Genomic DNA, 18,047 nt, shown 5'->3' on the forward strand with positions numbered 1-18,047 from the left:
ACGAACATTAAGAACAGAAACTAAAAATTATGGTCTAGATCCTAACTAACCCGACTTAGAAAACGTTGTTAAAACAAAAGAAGTTGCAACCAATTCCATCGAAATAAATAGTTGAAATTCAAAAGGAATATTGAAATTCAAAGAAAACAACAACGATTGATGATCGAAGAAAAGAAAAATCATAGAGAAAAACAAAAAAAAATGGAAAAAAAAAATCTATAATTGAAAGATTCCGTGGAAATCAGAGCAGACAACAATGATCGATGATTGAAGATGAGATACAAACATGTAAGTCGATGATGAAAAGCAAGAAAATTGTCTTTTAACAGTATAAGTGGCTATTTTGCCTCAACTTTGGAAACCTTGATCATTTTGCTAAACATTAAGTTTGAAATGAAACAAAATAACATATGGATTACCCGTCTATGCAGGTAACAAGTCATTATCAGATTATTACATGAATCACGAGCGAAAACACCGGTCTTCGCCTGTTGCAGATTACGGTTATAGGGGTCTTGTCCAGCTGAGATTCACGCCTACAGAAAACCATATCTTAGATTTGAGATTTAGATCTGAAGAAATTAACCACTCCGATTAAAGATCATGCGGTACCAAAACCAAAATTTAATAAGTTTGGATTATTGAAACATAATCGGGAAAAAAAAAACATGAAGAAGAAAATAAAGATAAAAAATATCTTCTCTTAGCACATAGTCCTCCGTTGATCGAGACTACCAGAGTCTCCGTGTCCCAGAGAAGGCGACGACAATGAAAATTGAAAGTACAAGTCTTGATTTTGTAGGAGAGAGAGCGACAACTAAATTTAATTTTTTTGTAGGAGAGCATGTGGTCTATTTGGTTGGTGATAATATTAAAAAAAGAAATAACCTCTCAAATAATAATAATAAAAGTATCAATTTACAGAAAAGTTCCAAATATAGTATATAATAAATTTGTCATAATATTGTCTTGGATTTATTTTTGGCAAGTAATAATTATGGAATTTGAGTTGGAGATATTTATTACGGCATTGCAAGAGGCCAATGGAGGAAAGACGAGACACCTTTCCACTTCTCTCTCCAGTGTTAAAATCCGTGATTTTCTCTTCAGCCAAAGCACCACTAAGGCACTAACACGGTAACACCTCTACGCTTCTAACCATAAAGTCCCCTCGTCTTCCTCCTAATTACGGGTTTGCCACTCACCCCGTTTCTTCTTATAATTACGTTCTTCACCATTCCACTTCTGTCCTTAGCTACGTTGTTATTCTCTTCGTCATCGTTCTTCTTCCTCTCCATTCTCTGTTCGTTGCTTCTCTCTCTCTCTCTCTCTCTCTCTCTCTCTCTCTTGCAACATAACACATACACAGTATATGCTATTTTCTTAACGAAAAACCGCCATGGAAAAAGTCACGTTTTTTGCTTTTTGTTTTCTGTTTTAATCTCGCACTATGATTCGGTTTAGATCGGTGTTCATTGAGTTTGACATCTGTGTGATCTGTGATGATGTGTTTATGGAGTTCATTTTTTTTCCTACACTAATGTGTGATCGTCTTTATCTTTTTGGTGATTAAAAAATGTAGCGCGGATGGTTTTTAGGATCGTAATTTTACTTTATTTTCAATTGTGTTCTTTGGATATGTGAAGGAATATATATATATATATATATATATATATATATATATATATATATATATTAAGAATATGTGAAAGAATATTCGTTTTGCAGTCATAAATGCTTGCTGGGAAAGAGGCATTGATTCTGTTTGTTTGCTAATTTCACTTTTTCATACTTGTTTGTTATTGGAGGTGACATGTTATCAGCATGATTTCATTTTCTTATTTTCATTCTCTTTCCATAATTTGTGGGTAATTTAATTTTCTGATTGGTTTGTGTTCTGAAGCTGAAATGGATTCCACAGCTGGTCTAAACCTCTATCCTTCTCACCGCACAAAGACTATACACCTGGTATGTAACAAAAGAAATTATGGATATATGAAAATTGTTTAGCTTTACAAAGCTTGAGCCTGAAAATTATCAGTATGTGTTGATTGGGTTAGTTCGTAGCTGAAATTGCATTGTAAAAGATAGAGTGAATGTTTGTTGTAGGTGAGGCATGCTCAAGGGTTTCACAACGTGGCGGGTGAAAAAGATCACACCTTGTATTTGTCTTACGACTACCTCGATGCAAACCTTACCCCACTGGGCTGGAATCAGGTCAACATATTTCTGTTCAACTTTATTCTATGGGAAGATCACAAGTTTAGCTATTTATCACTATTGGATTAAGTACTTAAATCTTGTCATATTGGATTAAGTACATAACTCTTGTGGTCGTGATTTGCAGGTCGAGAATCTCCACAAACATGTACTAGATTCCGGGCTATCTAAAAAAATTGAGCTGGTTATCGTTTCCCCATTGTCAAGGTATTAATTCGTTGACTATGGCCTCATCATTTCTCTATTGTTTTTTTAGCAATTTGCTTTCGTGGTGTCTTTTACCAACTGAGCTAGCGCCTCTTGCCTTTCTATTTTGTATCTACTTGGTCTTTGAAACTAAATTTGTGACTAACCAACTATTATTTCGGAAAACCATAGCTAACTTTTTATATGTGATTCTAAACTAGCTTATGATTCTAAATTATGTGTTACTGTGTGTGATTCTAAATGATGTCTTGTTGCGTTTTAGGACGATACAAACAGCGGTCGGGGTTTTTGGCGGCGGATCATACACAGATGGCATGAATGTAGCTCCGCTGATGGTGGCAAATGGCGTCTGTCCTGCCATTACAAGCTTGAATGCTCCACCATTTATAGCCGTAGAGCTCTGCCGAGAACACTTGGTATGCCTCGCTCGAGGCCTCTCTCTTACTCGCCCTTTTTTTTTATCTGCACTCATCTTTCCTAGTTACCTATTAAAGTCTGTCTTGGATACTCTTTTTCTTTTTCTTTTAAGGGTGTTCATCCGTGTGATAAGAGAAGAAGCATCACTGAATATCGGCCTCTTTATCCCGCGGTTGATTTTTCCTTGGTAAGCGATTCATTTCATTGTTCCTTCCACTAGAACTGGTTACTGGTTGGTGGATAAATTTTACAAAATGAGGTTCAACTTATTCTCACTTCGAAAATTTGTCTTAGATTAAGGACGACGAAGACGTTTTATGGAAGCCTGATGTCAGAGAAAAAGACGAAGAAGTTGGAGTTCGGGGCTTAGAGTTTCTCAAATGGTGATCTTCTCAATTCTTGATTCTCTTATTAAATATGCATGCTCTTCAGATGTCCACTTACTTGATTATTAGTGAAAACTAAGTATGTTCTATTGGCTTGATCAATCTCAATGTGTCTGCGTTGTCGTCCTTATTGTCACCCAGGTTGGATTCATAATTCCATACGAAGGGTAAATTGTCTTGATCGTATAGTAATGTAAATAAGTTATTAGAGGGTCATTTATGACAAAACAATGTTGTAGTTGATTGTTTTGTTTTCCTCAGTAGTGGAGTAGTTTATCAGAGAGACTGGTTTCACCTCTTGATCGTGTAGTAATGTAAATAAGTTATTAGAGGGTCATTTACGACAAAACAATGTTTTAGGTGATTGTTTTGTTTTCCTCAGTAGTGGAGTAGTTTATCAGAGAGACTGGTTCACCTCTTGAATTCTGAACTACGTTTATCACTAATACGATAAAGCGTCATAAAATATCCCTGGTCCTGTTATGGTTTAACAGTTTAATAACCTTTCTGTTAATATAACAGAATACAAAGGATTGCCATCAACCTTTTTTCAATTGGGTGATGTAGTTAAATAGTCAATTTAAAGTTATGAAGTTGCAAAATAGTCAAGGTTTGCCTTAATTTAGTGAAATAATCAAAATGTTCTTTTGCTAGTTTGCAAATCAATAAGTTTCAAATGGCTATTTTGTACAATTTTTCCTTTTCAATTATAGACCAACACACTATTAATAACTCGTATTCTAGACCATATCATCATACTTCTCCGAAAAACCAGTCCCAGCTTTTTATTTTTTGCCAAGCAAGTCTCCGAATCAAGATCTCTCTTAAAATTTCCTACCTTTCGTTAATATTCTTTATCTGCAGACTAATATCTCTGTTATCTTCAGGTTATGGACCCGCGAGGAGAAGGAAATCGCGATCGTCACCCACAGTGGATTCTTATACCACACATTGAGCTCATTTGGCAATGACTGCGATCCTGCGGTGAAGAGCGAAATATGCAAACAGTGAGTGCCCATTGGATAAGAACCTTTGATGTTCTTTCTTCTAAATAAGCATTCTTCGATAAAACGATAGGAATTATGAATCTAAACATCTATGCATGAGACCCGGAACTCTCCCGAAAGTCTTAGCCTTAACCTATCTATTTCATAATCTTTCTTGTATGTTTCTTTCATAGCGTTATTCGGACTAACAACTCCTACTAATACTATTATTCTCCCTAAACAATTAACTAATTACCTTATTGCCGAAAGTCTAAAACATTTCTCATGTCATGTCTGTTTAGACTGGCTCAGACAAAAACTTGACGAAAGATATCAACATGGATTCATGTCAAATCCTATTTAACTTGACGAAACATGTCAACGTGGGTTCTCTTCTTGCAGCTTTGCCAATTGCGAGCTTCGCTCAATGGTGATTATCGACAGAAGGTGAGCTATAAAAAAGCAACTAACACTATTGATCTTTCTTCTCAGAGAGTTGATTTTTCCTTTGGTTTTATTTCTCTTTGCAGCTTGAATGGTTATGGTTCTCCGACCACGAATTTTCCTGGGAAAATTCCCAGCGGTCTCGATCTTCCTAGCGACATTGCTGCTGAGAAACATCTGGAAAGAATTGCATCCAAGTAGACCAGTCTTCATGCTTGATATGTCTAGAAATGTCATTATTTTTATGATTCATTGGATTCGATGATTCAACTGAAAACTAGATTGAACATCAGTTCATAGATTCTATTTGGAGTTATTAGGCTCTAATTAGAATATACTGATTTACTGTTTTAATAAATATGCAATATCGTTGGTGGATCTTTCTGTGTGCCTCTTAGTAATATACTTATTTCTCTTGAGTACTTTTTTTTCCTCTTATTTGAAGCGTGATCAGGGTACATATGAACTGAAATAATTTTTTTTCCTCTCTTGAACTGTTTTAATAAATATGCAATATAGTTTTTTTTTCCTCTTTTTTTAACACACTTAAAATAGTTTTTTTTTTAATATATCTAGAGAGACATCTGCTTTGTCAATGATCGAATAGTTCTAAAAGTGCGAGATCGGGTATCGAAAGCCTTGGGGCAGAAATGAAATACAAAACTTGTTTTAAAAGAAAACAATAGGAACCACTGGAAAATCATTGGAGGTGACCCAATAATAACGGCTCTTTTCTTTTTCTCTGTTCTCTCTCCTAAACCAAAACCACTTCACACACCAAACACCGAAAATGGTCGGAGAGAATGGTTTTTACGCCTCACCACCCCCTAGATCTACTGGAATCTCGTTTTCATCTAGGTTTGTGTCGATTTCAGCTCCGGACCACATCTCACGTGCCACCCTCGGTTTGTTTTTTTTCGAATTTTCCGACTCCCAATGTTTCGTCCTTCTCTTCTCGGCTTCTTTTCTCGAACTTTGATACCGGTTTGCGCTCTCAGGTTCTGCAGTAGAGTGCATTACAAGTTTGTCATTCTCAGTCACAGCAACTCGTTCAAATGCCCTGTCCTTTTGTTTTCTTTAGCTCCCACCATGGATTCTGATCATGGTTGCTCTAAGAGAAAACGTTTTTTAGATAGCTTTTTCATAAAAGACGAGCGATTCTCGGTGTCTCTTGACCGAGACGGTGGAATCGTCTGTCTTCTAGAGGAGAGCAGGAGGTCTTCTTCCAGCATTCTCTTAAACAGGGAAACGGCGGTATGGGTCGCAAAGGTTATAGATGGAAGTCATAGTTACTCTCCCGGACACAGGTTCTAGAGGAGGTTCGTGGGAAACGGCTTCTTAGTCATCGTGGATTTCTTGATCAACAAAAGAGGCTCTTGTTTAAGAATTCTGAAGATTGCACAGGGACAAGGAAGACTGATATTGGTTCCCGAGGGCGAGAGAAGGCAAGGGTGGAAGATTTTTTCGAGATCTTTGGATGCGGACCTTGGACAGGTCTGCAAACCAAAAGGCCGGCGAACCCACTATTAAAGAAACTTCAGGGTACACCACGAGGCTAAACTACAGCGGAGCGACTCAAGGTTACCGGAAGAAGAATGGGAAGGAAGCTTTGGAACAAACATTCTCAGTTGTTACACTAGATCACCCCAAAAAGGTGGTTTTGGCCGTGGTAGTCCGAAGGTGTAATGGTTTCAACAACTAGTAGGAGATTCAGACATCCATACTCAAGCTATCTTCTCATGAAGTGATTGTTTCACCTTTCTCTGGAAACAAATGCCTGATTTGGCGCCGAGATTCGGAAACAAGAAATGCAATCCTCAAAATCAGCTTGATCTTCATCAACAAGAAGAACGTGGCGAATCTCTCAAAGTGGGAGGCCTCCAAACAATGGGAAGGTAATATGTTGAAGGTAAAGAACGATTGGATTGGTATTGAAGGCCTTCCCTTGGATTTATAGAATGTTCACGCGCTGAAGACAATTGGGGCAAAAGGCGGAGGGGCGATTCAAATCGCAAAGGAGACGTTGGAACTCTCAGATATCAGTTTTGCAAAAATCAAGGTCAAAGGTCCTAAGAGTGGTCTCATGGTGCACAGAGAGCATACGATCCACGTCCGCCTCTTCAATTTAGAGGAGTCGCCGAGAGACCCTATAATGGTTCCAACGCTTCATCCTCTACCTGTAGTCAAGACGAATTTTCCGACCACCTCTTCACCGACAAAGCCATTCAAGTCAGTGAGAAACCAAGAGGATAAAGGAAAAAAGAAGATGGAAGAAAAGGAAATCAGCAGCTCTACGGTACAAGAGGTTTCGAGTGGCTCGAGGCCGAGTGAAAACCTCAAAACGGATGAAGAAAGGTCAGCGTCAAAACACGAGAGGTATCACTGCTGGTGATTATTACACCTCAAACAACCTTTTAAATGCGGAAAATATTAATTACGCTATCATAAGCTAATTAAAACATGGTTATTAACTAAACAAGATCTAAATTTACGTTATTTAATGAGAGTAAACGCAATATGTCAAGCAACTGATAAATTTAATGAGAAGTTCAGAAGACTTACAAATTTGGGTTCACGAACCGAATCTTCAAGCTTTCACAATCCGTCTTCAGTCTATAAAAGACTCCTCACGATCAGACCTTCGGGATAATTCTGGAACTCTCGGATTCCTTCTCTTCGTGTTGATGATACCGTAGTCTTCCGAAACGTAATCTTCGAGGAAGATAAGACTAATGAGTGGACAATGATTCTTGATCTCACTTAGATTTGAAACGAGATGTTTCAGATCTTTCTCTCTTATTTCTAAGAATGGAATTGAAGCAATTCCAAAGGGAAGAGGAAGGAAGATGATCGGCCAAACCAAGAGGGGAGGGTTGGCCGATTCTTTATGTAGCAAAATTAGGTCAAAACACTCATTATTTTTGTTTCTCATGAACCCCCTATTTATAGCAGTTAAAAGGAGATATTCTAGAATATTCTAGAATATATTATATCATTTTATTGTGTTCACACTAGTGGATTTAATCTCAGCCCTTGGATCACATTTCATGAATCCTACTTTTTCTCTCATCCATCAGATCCGTATATAGGATTTTTTATTATATGATAATATAAAATATTTTATTTGTTGAGATAATATAGGAAAATATTTCTCCTAAATATTCTCCTAAATATAAGGAGATAATATAGAACAATAACTAATTTCCTATATTTTCGCTCCTTTATTTTAGGAACAAATAAAGAGAATAAACTGGTATAAACCCAGTATCAAAAAATCGCCCACCCTTGGTAGGGACGTGGTGAATTTTTTCTTCAACACAAGGCCCGGTCAAAAAATAAAAAATTATTTATTTACTTGATCCAACAATAAATAAATAAACTTATTTATTGATTATTTACTTGATCCATCAATAAATAAACAATTCTACTATAAATAGTTATTTGATTCCGCAAATACCCAATTTTTCAGAATTAATGTTGTCAATCACAGTTACAACAAGTGAGACTATAACAATGAAACCATTATTATATAAACGTTCTTATCCGCATTTATCGAAGCCAAATCAGAGACTATGGACCTAGTATTTGAAGCTTAACAAACTCATCAAAAGACGAAACAGTCATTTCTCTTTTACCTATCGTTTTGTCTAATCTTGGTCAATACTTCACTGTGTAAGCCAAGACTGAACTTTCCCATAATACTTGAATTATATTTAATCATCGTGACGAGTGTCCACTGATTTAGTGAGTACGTGATCATGATCCTCCAGGTTCAACCCGTATCAAGATAGGTCAATTTGTTCTGTTATACCTTTCTCGTTACATATATACCCTAAGCACAGTTGGCTCCCCAACGAAAGCTTCTTCCGAACGTAAGCCAACTTCGGAAGTGATAGAAATCTATCGGTTCTTGAATCAACTCTTAGGTGAGAGAACATTTACCTTCTTTCAGGAAGGCTGGATTCCGTATTTGTATCACTTTCTTCTACGATCATGTCCCGACTTCCCAAAACACCTATTTAATCAGTGTTTTATTAGCCTTTAACGTGGTGAATCAAAGAACCCGGTAACACGACCTAGTAGTCCATGATTACTTCAGGATTTAGATCAAGCGTCACTGTGACCATCATAAGTGACCTCGGCTAGTGCGTCGTAACGGTCCTTAAACGACGTCTATCCAAACTAAAGTCTGTCCGGGTCGTACACTTATCAAAAGAGTAGAATGCTCCCACTGAGTGATCAACTTTCACTCATGTTCTACATATATGACTTTAGATCAAGCTTTCCAGGCACATATCAGTCATCAACCTTGTTGTAGTTCACCGCCCAAAGTCAGATGCCCAGCATGCGACTCAGTTTGATACGGAGACTACTAATGATAGCTGTTACTGATTCTGAATTTTATCAGACCTCAACCCACTAATCATATTATACTAATAAAGTAACTTCTTATCTTATTTAGTAATCATCATCTTCTAGTGGGCAATATTCCTAACAATTATGTGGAGGCCAAGTCAAATGGGGTTACGGAACACAATAAGGCTGACTCATCTGCAAATCTAATAGGGTTTGATTTGCACCTCTTTATCAAAGATCTACACTCACGTATAGCTGACCAAATCGCGCGCATACATTCAACCGATTGCGAGTCTTTTTCCAACTCTTTCTCTCCAAAAACGCATGTCGCCTCCATCGAGGCTCCAAAAGAAATCCATTCTGAAATGAGCCATTCTCAAGAAGAAGTGAACTCTGCCATATCCGTAAGAGCAAGGAGCATGGGTAGTTATGCAAAGATTCGTCGCCAAAAGTGCAAGCACTTTTCCGGAAGGGGGTTATCGATAGGTGGAACGCATTTACGACTCAAAATAAGAGGTCGACGATCATTAGGAGGGAGTGCCTTAGCGACAGCGAGGTGGAAGGCAGGAAAAAAGACGCTTTCGGAAAGACTTTCATGCGTAGATGGTCGATCGGCAATCAGGAGGCGGATTCGGCCTTCCACCCTCCGCCTCTTGAACTCGACGAAGACAAAAAATTGATCTAATACAAGATAGCCTACTGGAAATTCAAGATGTGGTCTCGTCTCCGGTTGAAGGCTCTTTTGAGGAGCCTACTGGTCCCTCTGAGGATATTCCGAGCGACGACTCGTTGGAGTATCTAGAAGGTATAGCCGAAATGCTTGGAACAGGTTACTCGACGTCATCGTCCGAAGGCTCGCCCCCCCATCGAACCGAACCTATATCCACATGTATCACCACTCCTATTTACATCGGTTATACTATTTTCTATAGTAGGCAAGGATGGGTGAGTTCTGCGTCATAACATGGATAACTGTTGGAATCGATCTAGGGTTTGAGAAAAAGTTTAACGCTTCGTTAAGCGGCGGAATTTTAAAAATTTTCTTTTTAAGTAAAACTAGTTTTTACTAACCTAGACAAGAGCATATGCATGTAAATAAAAACTAATATGAGCTATAAAAGTTACTAACCTTTTTGATGCTTGAACGTTGATGAGCCTTTGGAAGGTTGGCAACGTTCGTCTCCCCTCGCAGCACGTCTCTCTTTTCTTTCCTCGGGAACTCGAGCAACCACGATAGTTTCTATCACTAAATCACTCGAAAAGAAGGAATTAGTGAGTGGGCACTTTTAAACACTACGACTTGAGAACGAGTCTCGAAGTCGCAGAGCTAAAGACTAGGTCGAGTGAGGACCTAGGTGCCAAGACAAGAGAAAACCGAAAATAAACTAGAGAGAGAGAGAAGAGGACTTCGGCCAAGTTCTAGAGAGAGAGTCTCTCAAATCTCTTAAACTTGGATGAATCAATTGTGAGGAAATGGGGCTCCTATTTATAGGAGAGGTCTCACCTTCAATAAGGTAGTTTCCTCTTCTATAGAATATCACATATTCATGAGCAAAAATCCTTTATTTCCCATTCCATGTTGGGCGCCCAAGGCTGCCTCCTAGAGGCTAGGATTTGTTTCCTTTTTTGTTCCTTGGCTTTCCCTTTTCTCACTTGGCCGAATTTCCTACAAGCATGTGTGGGAAATTTGTTTCCTCTTTTTCTTTTGGCAAGTATCTAAATACATTTATGCACAAAATAAACTCTCTTGGTTGGGTATGTTGGGCGCCCAAGGCCTTCTAGAAAAGGCTTCTAGAAGCTTTTCCATTTGTTCATGACAACATGAAAAAGGCCCAATAAGAATTTTCAATAAAATTCTTATGAAATGAAATTAATTCACAAGGCCCAATGATCAAGTCATGGCCGAGTGAAACATGTCATAAAATGACCTTGTCAAAAAATTTATTGACATTCATTTCATCCTTTGTCTCAAAAGACAAAAATACCCTTTTAACTATTTTCGTTCTTGTTTTGGCTTAGCTTCCAGTTTAACTATTCCTATCGATGTGATTCGTGACAGTGACCTCATGGACCCAAATGAACAAAGCTTTAGCTAAACACTTGGACTCAAAAGTTCACAAACCTTTTCCAAGTTTAGCTTAATGCCAACTGACTCCACTAAAGAGCTGACACTGAAAATCTCTCGGTTCAAATGAATTTATTTTCTACTCAAGAATTCGACATAATTATGATGAGCGGATCCACTGAATATTATCTATGTTTTCCCTTCATGAATGTCATCAGCTAGTCGGGATTTACTAAATTACCATTTTACCCTTCTAGCTGTTATTTCCTCAACTCCGTTGTCGCTTGTGAATAAGTTAGAAACAATGTATTGACGAGGAGCTAACAAGTCACATTGTTTCATCCAAAAGAGTCAGGACTCAATTTGGACACTGGCCAGTTCATTTATTCACACTCCAAGGAACAAAGCATGAGGTGACATACATTGCATTTCAGCAATCTTGTACATGAATTTGTTGTCAATGGTGCCCACAAGAAGAGTTGTAGTCTTTATTTTGAACATTTGATGTAATAAAGTCTCATGAAGACTCTTGCTTGTAATTGCCTTTTCATTCATTAATAAAGTTGAAACGTTCATTCAATCTTCCTTGTCTGAAGCTTTATGATAAAACCATAGTCTTTTAGTCCATAAACAAACTTAACAACTTACGAAGAGACAAATGTAGATTTGCATGAACAAACTCTTCGTAGTTTGCTTAAAACGATATATTCGCAATCTTAGGGTCAAAGGACTATTGACCTCAGTATGATTGTTAGAAGAATCTATGATGTCTGGTTATGAGGCATTGAGAGTTAGGAACTCTATAGTTCTTCTAGGTATCTTCCGAAGGTACTGAATTGACCAGTGCACTTCTAGAGACAAGATAAGAACAAACCATTTAACCTCTTATGTCTCGAAGTCACTATGTATGAATTGCATCATGCTTACCTTAATCCTGAAATGAGACATGCCATTTCACACCTTAGTATTCTCATTTGAGAAAGTCAAAGTTCGGAATCACTATGTGATTCCGAACAAGGCCTATTGGTGAGGTACTAAGTTGTGAGTCTGTCATGAGTAACTTTGTGAAGTTCTCATAGATATGGAATTCATGTACAAGATTGCTGAAATGCAATGTATGTCACCTCATGCTTTGTTCCTTGGAGTGTGAATAAATGAACTGGCCAGTGTCCAAATTGAGTCTTGACTCTTTTGGATGAAACAATGTGACTTGTTAGCTCCTCGTCAATACATTGTTTCTAACTTATTCACTAGCGACAAAGGAGTTGAGGAAATAACAGCTAGAAGGGTAAAATGGTAATTTAGTAAATCCCGACTAGCTGATGACATTCATGAAGGGTAGCATAGATAATATTCAGTGGATCCGCTCATTATAATTAGGTCGAATTCTTGAGTAGAAAACAAATTCATTTGAACCGAGAGATTTTCAGTGTCAGCTCTTTAGTGGAGTCAGCTGGCATTAAGCTAAACTTGGAAAAGGTTTGTGAACTTTTGAGTCCAAGTGTTTAGCTCAAGCTTTGTTCATTTGGGTCCATGAGGTCACTGTCACGAATCACATCGATAGGAATAGTTAAACTGGAAGCTAAGTCAAAACAAGAACGAAAATTGTCGAAAGGGTATTTTTGTCTTTTGAGACATTTGATGAAATGAATGTCAATAAATTTTTTGACAAGTTCATTTGATGACTTAATGTCACTCGGCCATAACTTGATTATTGGGCCTTGTGAATTAATTTCATTTCATAAGAATTTTATTGAAAATTCTAAATGGGCCTTTTCTTATGTTGTCATGAACAAGTGAAGAAAATTCTAGAAGCCTTTTCTAGAAGATTATGGGCGCCTACCCTATAGAGAAATAGGAGAGTTTATTTTGTGCATAAATGTATTTAGATACTTGCCAAAAGAAAAAGAGGAAACAAATTTCCCACACATGCATGTGGAAATTCGGCCAAGTGAGAAAAGGGAAAGCCAAGGAACAAAAAAAGGAAACAAATCCTAGCCTCTAGGAGGCAGCCTTGGGCGCCCAACAAGGAATGGGAAATGAAGGATTTTTGCTCATGAATATGTGATATTCTATAGAAGAGGAAACTACCTTATTGAAGGTGAGACCTCTCCTATAAATAGGAGCCCCATTTCCTCACAATTCATTCATCCAAAGTTTTAGAGATTGAGAGCTTCTCTCTCTAGACTTGGCCGCCCCTTCCTCTCTCTCTCTCTAGTTTATATTTTCGATTATTTCTTGTCTTGGCACCTAGGTCCTCACTCGACCTAGTGTTTAGCTCTGCGACTTCGAGACTCGTTCTTAAGTCGTAGTGTTTAAAAGTGCCCACTCACTAATTCCTTCTTTTCGAGTGATTTGGTGATAGAAACTATCGTGGTTGCTCGAGGTGCCGAGGAAAGAAAGAGAGACGTGCTGCGAGGGGAGACGAGCGTTGCAACTTTCCAAAAGCTTCTACAAGGTTCAAGCTTCAAGAAAGGTTAGTAACTTTAATAGCTCATATTAGTTTTTATTTACATGCATATGCTCTTGTCTAGGTTAGTAAAAACTAGTTTTACTTAAAAAGAAATTTTTTAAAATTCCGCCGCTTAACGAAGCGTTAAACTTTTTCTCAAACCCTAGATCGATTCCAACAAATGGTATCAGAGCTATGGTCAAAGGAATGCATGTGCATGTTTTAAAATTATGAGCTTGAAAATCGTTTTCGAAAGTTTACTAATTTTGTGACAAGTTAGAATTGTAATCTTAGATTTTTTTAATTTATTGCTCTTGTCTCTAAATTAAAAACCATGTTGATTTTCTATGAGTTTGGGATGATGTTAAAACACATTAGAATCAGTTCTAAAAGTTTTTAATTTTTTATATTGAAAAACGTGTTTTAAAGGTTTGAGAATTTTCGAGTAAATTTTGTGACTAGTTTTATTTTCTTGCTAGTTTCGTTTATTTACTTGAATCGTTTTATGCATGTTGTTATTTCTTTTTTTTTATGTTATTACCCTGCTAATAAAACACAAATAAAAGCTTTAAACAACTTCATAAAACGTTCCGTTACACTCGATTCTTTTTCGCACCTAAAAGGACAAAGCTTTAATTTATTTCTTTTTCTTCGAGCTGGAATGTAAACCCGCATTAAAAGCGGCATAACTCTCTGCTCAGAAATCGAAATTTAATGATTCTTGAATCAAATTAAAGCTCTGTCTGTCCTCTGTCCAATGCCACCGGTTTCGGCTCAAAAGGACATCGGAGCCGCCAGTTATGGCGATTTTACTCCGAGGTGCGCGGCTGTCTGAAACTCCAGTTTTTAGAAATCCGGATTTTCAAACCCCACTACCATGAGTTATAGAACTCTAATGAGAAAACTTTCTTGAGCAAAAATGTTTTTCATATGATTATAAACATGATGTGTAAAGATTAAAAGTTTTGATTTTTGAAAGATTAATTGAAATTGAATTTTTACAAAACTAGTTTGAATTTTGAAAAACCGTTTTCACTTTCAAACTTGAAAATATTTTGTCATCCAAATCAAATAAATTTTCAAAATGTTTTCAAAACTATATCTATATCACATATGTTCAAAATCTATATGCTCTTGAAATTTTGAGTGGGAGGTCTCCTTGTAGACAAGCCGAAAAATAAAAAGATGTGTAATCTCAAACTTTCAAGTGTTCGAGTGAGTTGAAGTTCACACTTCCCTCACGCACTTTCCCGAAATAGAAAATAGGAAAAGATCGAGTATGTACCTTGTGCCTTTATGCACTAATACTGCTCTGAACATGTCGATCTAGGATTCTCTTCTAGTTGTCCGCTCTGTCGCTCTCTAACTAGGAAATTTGTTTCCGAACTTAAAAGAGTCGATGAACCAACTCCAAAAACTAAGTGGGAGGGTTATATTCGTTGTTTGTAACCCACGATCCCCAACACTAATGAAAGATGCAATAACGTGGGACTAAGAGCCGCTCTTGCGACCCTCACTTAAATGTGAGTACTCCAAGGCGTTATTGCTTCGATCATTGCTCAATGAGCTACGTCCGAGAGTGATGCAATGATGGCAAGGCCTCCCCTTGGGGGATTGTTTTTCAAAGCTGATCTTTTGGACTAAGTGGTTGGTTGCACACTTAGGCTCAATCCCTAGTATCCTTCCTTAAGGCTCTGCGAAAGGATGTGAGTGATCAAACCAATTTACAAGGTGGCTAGTCAAAATGATGTACTGACATCTTGGCTTAGCATTAATGATGTGTCATTTACTTATAAATGGAGATTTTTTGCGGCCTTCTCTTGAGGGAGTAAATTATCGTTTAGTTTATAACACCTTTGGATTTTATAAAAAGTCTTAATAAAACTTAAATCCTAAACCAAAGACTAATCATAAACTTGTTTCAACTTCAATAGGCTTTATGTCCCGCAAACATCTCTCAATCTTTCTTTCCTCGATCAAACTCGAAAACGAAAACTACGTAGATTCGAAACGTAACCTCGACATAATACCTACCGTTAACAAGCACAAATGGGTACTCACCACCCCATGTCCTCCTCTGACGAATGATGATTCAACTCAAGAGGACAATGACGCCTTAGCGGCCTGGCTTCGATCCGATGAGATTGTGAGGTGCTATATCTTGGCATCTATGAACAATATGCTGAAAGAGCAACATCGTGACTTCGAGACTGCCGCTGACATGCTCTACAATCTCCTTGAGATATTTGGAGGGCAAAGGCGTCAAACAAGGCTACAAGCAGTCCGACAGTTTATGAACTGTCATATGCAGGCTAGGACTCCTGTTGGAGACTTTATGATATTGATCATTAGTCATCTGAGTAAAATGGAAATCCTAGGATCTGAGATTGATGGGAAGAATGTCATAGATATGATCTTAGAAACTCTCCCCGCATCTCTTGATACCTTCAAGATGAACTACTCCATAAACAAGCTAGAGTACACTGTTACCAAGCTTATGAAGGAACTTCATACTGCTGTAGGTCTCACTAAGAGAAAGAGGAATCAAGGAGAGGCACATGCTATTGAGCAAAAAGCCTCCGCCTCTGGAACTGTGAAGAGACCTTACAAGGCCGATAAAAGGAACTGTCCCGCCTATCTCAAAGCAAAGGAACATAGTATTGTACTAGTTACCGAAGCATGCTTAGTAGCTGATAATGTATCAACATGGATTCTTGACTCCGTTGCTACTAACCATATTTGCTGTTCCTTGAATGGTTTCAAGAAAACCAAAAGCTTAGAGGAAGGTGAGTTCTGTTTCAAATGGGGTGATGGGAGCCTGGTGTCTGCAAAGGCTGTGGGATCCGTGACGCTGTCTTTTGAAGACCGCACTTTAAACTTGAATAATGTTTATTTTGTTCCTACCTTTGGGAAGAACTTAATATCCGTTGCTCGTCTTCTTGAGCAAGATTATTGTTTAAAGTTCATTAAGAATGGAATTCGTATTTCGTTTCCTGATAATTCTTTCGTCACTGATGCATGTATGAAGAATGGTCTTTTTTACATATATCCCACTCAACCTTCTCTCTTAGACACCGAACTAGATAACGATCTAATTAGGGAGCCAAAGAGGATCAAACTTTCTGAATCCTCCGATCTAACAAAATCAACATACCTCTGGCACTTGAGACTTGGTCATATCAGTCTAGATAGGATTAAGAGACTTGTGAGGGACGGTCTACTCCAAGACTCTGCAATAGGTTCACTACCTACTTGTGAATCCTGCATAGAAGGAAAAATGACTAAGCGACCTTTCTCTGATAAGGGTCGAAGAGCCACTGAGTTGCTGGAACTAATACATTCTGATGTATGTGGTCCGCTCAGCCAACAGGCACGTGGAGGATACGAATACTTCGTTACCTTCACTGATGATTACTCACGATATGGGTTTGTCTATTTGCTCAAACACAAATCCGAGACCTTTAACGTATTTAAGGTCTTTAGGGCTTTAGTGGAAAAGCAAACTGGCAAAGTGATCAAAACCCTTCGATCTGATCGAGGTGGTGAGTATATGTCTGGAGAGTTCGATGACTTTCTTAAAGAAGAAGGTATCGCTTCTCAGCTTACCGCGCCTGGCACACCTCAACAAAACGGAGTGTCAGAGAGAAGAAACCGAACTCTTATGGAGATGGTTAGATCAATGATGAGTTACTCATCACTCCCGCTTTCCTTTTGGGGATATGCCCTCGAAACAGCCACTTATATTCTGAACCAAGTTCCGTCCAAAACGGTTCCTGGTACTCCTTATGAACGATGGACTGGCCGTAAAGTGAATCTTGGCCGCATCCGAATTTGGGGTTGCCCTGCACACGTGCTAAGGCAAAAGACTAGCAAGTTGGCTAGTAGGTCAGAATTGTGCCTGTTTGTAGGATATCCGAAGGAAACCAAAGGTTTTACTTTCTATAGTCCCGAGGACGATAAGACTTTCGTTAGCACGAATGCTCGTTTCCTCGAGGAGGACTTTATGAAGGATGCGAAACCTAGAAGCAAAATTGTGCTTGAAGAAAAGTTGGGTGAGGAAGCTTCTACCTCATCTGTAAGAACTGTTCTTACCCCAACTGAAACACAACCTAACTCATCAGAATCTCGTCAAGTAGTACTTCGACGTAGTGGGAGGGCTACTCAAAAGCCTGACAGGTACATGTCTTATGGAGACTCTCTTGTAGCCGTCTCTGACATGGATGATCCTGTTTCCTATAGCCAAGCAATGGCTTGTTCTGAATCAAACCTTTGGCTTGACGCCATGAAAGTTGAAATGCACTCGATGTATGTCAACAAAGTCTGGAAACTTGTAGACCTTCCTGAAGGGATTAAACCCGTAGGGTGTAAGTGGATATACAAGAAGAAAAGGGGTCCTGATGGGAACGTCGAGACGTTCAAAGCACGACTTGTGGCGAAGGGTTATACCCAACAAGAAGGGATTGACTATGAAGAAACCTTCTCGCCAGTCGCGATGCTTAAATCCATCCGCATAC

At 38.3% G+C, this 18,047-nt stretch overlaps 1 protein-coding gene across 3 annotated transcripts; it reads left to right on the forward strand.

Moving 5' to 3' along the window:
- The first annotated feature begins 1,244 nt into the window (after nucleotides 1-1,244).
- Nucleotides 1,245-5,082, forward strand: LOC149390230 (phosphoglycerate mutase-like protein 1). Of its 3 annotated transcripts, none has more exons than XM_089620387.1 (10): nucleotides 1,245-1,303; nucleotides 1,904-1,968; nucleotides 2,110-2,217; nucleotides 2,348-2,427; nucleotides 2,690-2,843; nucleotides 2,957-3,031; nucleotides 3,139-3,227; nucleotides 4,118-4,237; nucleotides 4,619-4,663; nucleotides 4,747-5,082. In XM_089620387.1, exons 2-10 carry the CDS (start codon nucleotides 1,909-1,911, stop codon nucleotides 4,859-4,861), a joined length of 846 nt encoding a protein of 281 aa, XP_089476513.1. In that variant the 5' UTR covers nucleotides 1,245-1,303; nucleotides 1,904-1,908; the 3' UTR covers nucleotides 4,862-5,082. The 3 variants fall into 3 exon arrangements, with proteins under 3 accessions (XP_089476513.1, XP_089476511.1, XP_089476512.1); XM_089620385.1 differs by lacking the exon at nucleotides 1,245-1,303 and adding an exon at nucleotides 1,790-1,808; XM_089620386.1 differs by lacking the exons at nucleotides 1,245-1,303; nucleotides 4,747-5,082 and having other exon boundaries at nucleotides 1,815-1,968; nucleotides 4,519-4,660.
- Nucleotides 5,083-18,047: the final 12,965 nt, after the last annotated feature.

This window comes from Urtica dioica, chromosome 7 (assembly GCF_054948205.1).
Source record: "Urtica dioica subsp. dioica isolate 48M chromosome 7, U.dioica_male_clone48M_v1_H2, whole genome shotgun sequence".
NCBI classification, from domain to species: Eukaryota; Viridiplantae; Streptophyta; class Magnoliopsida; order Rosales; family Urticaceae; genus Urtica; species Urtica dioica.